Source organism: Pinus tabuliformis, chromosome 4_1 (assembly GCF_031772625.1).
Source record: "Pinus tabuliformis cultivar Carrire ecotype Pingquan chromosome 4_1, CPIR1, whole genome shotgun sequence".
Classification (NCBI taxonomy): Eukaryota; Viridiplantae; Streptophyta; class Pinopsida; order Pinales; family Pinaceae; genus Pinus; species Pinus tabuliformis.
In genome coordinates, this window is record NC_142303.1 from 97,235,864 (window position 1) to 97,242,719 (window position 6,856).

Below are 6,856 nucleotides of genomic sequence, written 5' to 3' on the forward strand. Positions count from 1 at the left end.
ATGTGACTCTTGGGTTTCAGATCCCAAAGTCTCTTGGACTGCTTTTGTCCATTCGACTTCCACACTAACCCATTTAGGATTAGGTGTCCAACATTATTAAAATAAATTAAATAAAAATAAAACTCTACCATTCAACCCTTAATAGGAAAAAAAAAGATATAACCAAATTTCCTTTTTTTTTAAATAATCAATCTCATAACATTTTAATAAAAATATTATTAATAAAAAATTAAATAAAATACTAACATTTAACCTTATATATCTTAAGTATCTCAAAAATATAACAATACATAATCAAATCAATAAAAAATTTCTTAATCATTCCATAAGATGTTGACTTTAAATATACACAACTAATAAAGTTCGAGTGCTTTCTTGTAAAGTATCTCTTACAAATCTATAACATTTAACCCTATAATCATCCTAAATGTCTCAAAAAGAGTAACAACATGATCAAATCAGCTAATAAAAAATATCCTAAAAAATATAACAATACATAATCAAATCAACGAATAAAAAAATTATCGTCCCAGAGGATGTTGACTTTAAGTATACACGACTAATAAAGTTGGAGTGCTTTCATGTAAAGTCTCTCTTACAACTCTATAAAAATGACGAAGTTGGTTATGAACAATTACTTTTAAGGTAGAAGTTTCAAAGGTCAATACATTTATATTGTAATGGGTCTTACAACTCTATAAAAATGACGAAGTTGGTTATGAACAATTACTTTTAAGGTAGAAGTTTCAAAGGTCAATACATTTATATTGTAATGGGTCTCCAAATGTCAGTCCTCGATAATTCCAGGGACAATATTAATCATCATTGTGACTTTTCTTCGAATCAATCTCCCTTTAGATATAATACGTTTTCCATGAAAAGTTCTATGCTAAAGTCAATATACTAAGTGATGGGCATGCATGCCTGCCACTAAAATTCAATTTTCTATCTAATCAATCCATCCATCCATCTCCAAAGTCTAGGTTGCTAAGGCCAATATACTAAGTGATGGGCATGCATGCCTTCTACTAAAATTTAATTTTCTATCTAATCAATCAATCAATCTCCAAAGTCTAGTTAATCAATCAATCTCCAAAGTCTATACTAAGTGATGGGCATGCATGCCTTTTACTAAAATTCAATTTTCTATCTAATCAATCAATCAATCTCCAAAGTCTAGTTAATCAATCAATCTCCAAAGTCTAGTTACAAGTTGATTTGAGATATTTTACTACTTAGATTTGGAGTATTACTTAGATTCAGATTATGGACAACGTTTGTATTATTCAGATTTAGAAGTTGCAATGGCAATACTAATTGGGTATTTGATCTAGGTAAATGGAGAAAGACGATTATATTTTTTTACTCAATTTTCATTTATAAGGAGATGGTGAATCTTTTTTCAAGGAGATGGTGAATCTTTTTTCACATGGTGCTGAGAGATAAACACATGGACAATTATGAACTATTTAATGGTCATGAAGAAATAAAGAGGATCCTACGAGGCATTTGCTATGATATATGGATGAAATAGTGGTTCGTCTTAACAAAATGGCAGGTTACATAATTTTAGATTATGATATTGACTCAGAGACATCTCAAAATGAGGCAGTTATTAATGCTACTCCACTCAACATGACCACTGCGCCTTCTTCTCGAGATCTCCCGATGATTATCTTAGATGACTGAATCCATAACTGTTTTTGTTTATTGTTGAATGTTTGGACTCTCGTCCTTATGGTGTCGTATTCATCTACGTTTATGTATATGTTTTATCATTGTTTTATGTGTCAGGCCTCTATTTTCATTGTGTAATGTGTTGTTTAGTAGTAATCTCTAGATCTTTTGGTGTTTTAAAGTCAAACACTATGTAATCTTGTTAAAATATGTGATTGTTTTTTTGTAAGGAAGTTACTGGTCTTGTTACGAAATCAACATGGTTTTCAAAGAATATAAATTGTAATCATGCTTTATTTTTTATTATTAATAGAAATATATATATATATATATATTATATATATATATATATATATATATATATATATATATATATATATTTCCATATTCCTCATGAAATCCTTTTTCTTTCCCTAATAAATTTCAATAACATAAGCATAAGAACGTGACAAACCCCATTTATATATATATTTCCATGTAGGTTCCTCATGGAATCCTTTTTCTTTCCCTAATCAATTTCAATAGCATAAGCATATGAACCTGGCAAACCCCTTGTACTAATGATAGCAGTCTAGCGGCAACTTATCTTCTCTTGTAGAAGCACAATCTTCAATAATCCACTTTCACATGTTATAGGTGTAGCCACCCCTTGTACTAATGATAGGAGTCTAGCAGCAACTTATCTTCTCTTGTAGAAGCACAATCTTCAATAATCCACTTTAACATGCTATAGGTGTAGCCACGTACACGTATATATAAATATATATAATTTCCAATTATATAATTTATATAAATGTTAAATAATTTATTTACGGGGTTTTACTCTATATTATAGTTCATTTAAAATAATAATATTTATATGAGTTTTGATTAAATTATTAAGAATAAAAGAAAATATTATATTGTAAAATAAATATAATATTAATACAAAACATAGTACAAATTATCACCTCCAAACTTTGTCAAAAGGACTTGAATGTTATTGAGAAAGATTGTTGTAACAAAAAGCAAAGTCATATCACCATAGATTTCAGTTAGGATTTGAAGAAAAGACAGTGCAATTATGGTTAGTATTGTCTACTGGAAGAGTCAGATTTACATGAGGATATGTTAAGTCACCAAATACAGAATTTGACAATAAACAACCCTCCACATAACCCAAACATGAATCTATATTATTGTGGCTGAAATGATTATTCCATTGGATGCATTTAATGTCTTCAATGCTAGAGAACACATTATGGCTATTGAGTTGTTTATCCTTAAAAACCATCTTGAGCAAAGTGTCAAATTGTTGATGCAAAGATAGGGAGTATAGGAAGTTCAGTCGCCTCTTCCGAGACCAACTCATATTCGGGAGATATTTAAGCTCACCAGCAATGATTTCAGAATTGGAAAATACACCCTTTCCATTTCTTCCCGAGGCACTAAAATAAGTGTTTCCATATGAACTTCCAAAGGGACAGAGTAAAAAAGGGTGGCCACAAAATCGCAGCCAAAAAGTTGTGTTTGTTTCACACCAACATGACCCAAACCACCACAATGAGGCACCATACATTGTCTAGGAGACATAATATACGTTGCAACCTCACTGGAAAAACAATGCAAAGCAAACCCACGACCCAAATAACAATTTAAAAGGTGAACTATCGCCCCCGAGGCCAAACCTTAAAACTACCAAGTTGTCACCCTACCTCTAACACAATGGCCCAAATTCAAGGATATTATTCAACTCAGGGCAATGAAGAGACATGCAAGACCATGAAATGAACCACCATCCCAAGACACAAATGGTCAGAAGAGAATTCCAAACAACCAACATAGAAAGCCAAACCCTACGTCCCAATTTACAAACCACAAAATTTAAAGCTAAACCAACAACCACTATATAAATCTTTGAAACACCAAAAATAATGTTGACGAATAGAGAGAATATTCACCAAGACCTAAAATCAGGAACACCAATCAAAATCCCAATGATATAATCAGGAACACCAATCAAAATCCCAATGATATAGCCACTGTAACACTAAGCAAACCTTAACCTCATTAAGCTACAACCATATAAAAAAGTGTTGTAGATTCCAACAACCTAAAACCAAGACATGGCAAGGATATGATATACTTGAAAATCATAATCCAAAAAAAAAATAGTTATGAAAAGAATATCACCAATTCAAACATTGACTTGAACTGAGAATTATACAAATACAACCCAAAAAAACATTACAACACAAAAAAACATCGAAATAGCAATACACTCTTGAACATGAATAACCCAAAAAAAAAAAATACACTCTTGAACATGAATAACCAAAAAAAAAAAAAAAAAAAACTAATTAACTAAATCCAACCACCACAAAACAAATTCCATCCCAAGAACAACTCACAACAAGTGAAAAGAACTTAATAGAAGTGAAGGTATGAGCCTCACCTATGTTCCTCCAACTCTCATACATGTGCCAATCCATTACATACAAGTGGAATTTAAGGCATGGGCTCCAACCTCCTCCTCCCGGATATTGGCACGCAACCCAAGTCACGAGACAATGTGCGACTAACACATCGTCCTAGCATCGGGGATTTTTCTTAATCTTTGTTTTTACCGTGAAAGCACCAAACTTCCTGTTCCTATCAACGCTAACTAACCCGCACGATATTCTTCAATGGACGAAAGGAACGGAATTGTGTCGGATTCAATGTCTTTTAAAAGCAAATAGTGCCATAAAAAAGGGCGAAGCCACCCCGCTGGTTCCTGGAATTAAAATTCACGGTATGTTCCAAGTTGCGGGCGTAGTAAGTCAACCGACGTCTAATTGGCGTGTTCATGATGCCGTCCTATATACTGCAATCCGTGTCATTTATTCCAACCCCATTCTCTCCAATGCCATCTTCTTCATCTGTCTTTGATTATTAAGGCTTCTTTTTTCAAATATTGAAAATTCAAATCACAATCAAAGTTAAGAACCCTCTCCATCTACAGGTGGATGTCGCGGTCATAAAAATTAATAATCCTGAAATGTTATTATCTTCAATACTACTACGAATAATTAGTAGAGAGGATTGCATGGTTGACTAGACTTGAATACATATTCACTTTACGTGATCATTAATAGAGGGATGCGACACGGCGTGTTGAATTTATTGCAGTTTGCATACCAAATGGCGACACACATGAGGAATCTACACCATTATTTGCCGTCCAACAGGATAAAATCTAAGCGTCTTGATTTTGCGGTCTTCTGACTGAGATTGCCTGGCCGTTCACTTCACGCCCATTCACTCCAATGCGATCTATCTCCTTCGTCTTCTTTGCAGAATCCCTGCTACTAAGTTTTCCATATCCAGGAGCAAAGCAGAGCAGAGTGTCACAGTACATCATTGCCTTCTTACCAATTCGATGTCTTTCACTCTTTATCAACTTTGCTTTCTTCTTGCGTCTGCCCTCCTCCTCTGCTTCATAACGTCATGTACCGGCGGTGGCTACGAGGAATGCTACTGGGGTATGTGTGGGAGCTTTGAATTCCGCTACCCTTTTGGGAAAATTAACAGCGGCTGCGGTGATCCTAAGTTTCAGCTAATCTGTAGTTTGGATAGCAATCCTTTGCTTTTACTCAATGGAGACGAGTATATCATCTTGCAGCCGACAATCTTGGATAGTAATAGACTTTATAATAATAGCATGACAATTGTTAACTACAATCTATGGGAGAGTATGCCGGGGGGTAGTTGCAATCCTTTAGGTAACTACTCTCAATTTTGGTGGCCCGACTCTCAATTTCATATAGCCCATGGATACACCAATCTCACGCTTTGGGGGCATTGCAATGAAAGTATTAAAGGGCATAAGCGCCGTTTATGTGGCGCTGATTGGTACGTCATTCCCATTCCAGAATCTGGGAGACTATTCTGCCAAAGCAATATTCAACTGCCAGTTACTAACAACTTCTCATTCCAACGGAATCAGGATCTGAGAACACGCCTCTCGACAGGTTTTGAAATAACATGGTATGCCGACACGAAGAGAAACCGGAGCTGTGGCGCCTGTAAGACCAGTGGCGGGAGTTGTGGTTATAACATTGCAGAACCAACTAAAACATTTATTTGCTATTGTCCCGATGGCACCTCCCATACAGAGATATGCCCCACCAATAACATTGGTACTTTTCCGGAACCCCTTCTCCCAATTCGATTACGAGACCCAACGCTTAAATTATCACAATCTATAAAATTGTTTTAAATGTTCTCTCCCTTCTGCACTCTTCAACCCATGGATATATGTGCATGTTTTTCCCTATATTGTCAAGTATTCCTCCCCTTTGCAAAAACTATGGATGGTTGCTTTTACTCATAATAGTTGTTATCGCCGCGTTGCAGGTCATAAAAGCAGGCTTGCCATTGTAATAGGTAGCTATGATTTCTTCCCATTGTGAACTTGTATCTTGTAATTTCCACTGTTATCACCCAAGTTAATCAACATCACATTCATATCGATTTATGTATTACTCTGCAGGTTGCGTCATTGGAGGAGTTGCGCTGACAACAATAGCAGTGTTGTTCTTAATGTTTTATGCCAAGAAGAGAAGGCCTACTCCTGGTACCTCTACTTCAAGGGTGGAGAAATTCTTAAAGGAAAATGCTTATGAAATGGCAATGCCAACCAGATATTCACACTCTCACCTCAAGAAGATCACAAACAACTTTGCAGAAAAGTTGGGAGAAGGAGGGTTTGGTGTGGTCTATAAAGGAATGCTTCGGAACGGCGCTCTAGTGGCTGTAAAGCTTCTTGATAGGCACAGGCATACCGAGACCCAATTCACTAATGAGGTTGCTACCATTGGACGTGTCCATCACGTCAATCTGGTTCGTCTGTTGGGGTACGGTTTTGAGAACCCTATAAGCGCACTCGTATATGAATACATGCCCAATGGATCTCTGGATAAAATTTTATTTGCCCGGAAAGAGGAGGGGCAAGTGTTAAGGTGGGAACAATTGTATTCGATTGCTTTGGGTGTGGCCCGTGGAATTGCATATTTACACCATGATTGCCCAAAGCGCATCGTACACTTCGACATCAAACCTCACAATATATTGCTGGACGCCGACTTCACCCCTAAAATTGCTGATTTCGGTCTCGCAAAGCTTTGTGGAAAGGGAGACGATCATATTTCTATTACAG

General features: G+C 35.7%; 1 protein-coding gene across 1 annotated transcript in view; it reads left to right on the top strand.

Annotated features, from left to right (window-relative positions):
- Positions 1-6,083, top strand: part of LOC149174397 (uncharacterized) — a 32,565-nt gene extending 26,482 nt beyond the window's left edge. Inside the window, exon 3 of the mRNA XM_089420842.1 lies at positions 4,929-6,083. Within this exon, the coding sequence (XP_089276968.1) occupies positions 4,929-5,917 (989 nt within the window). The 3' untranslated portion in view covers positions 5,918-6,083. The remainder of the gene's footprint in view (positions 1-4,928) is intronic.
- Positions 6,084-6,856: the final 773 nt, after the last annotated feature.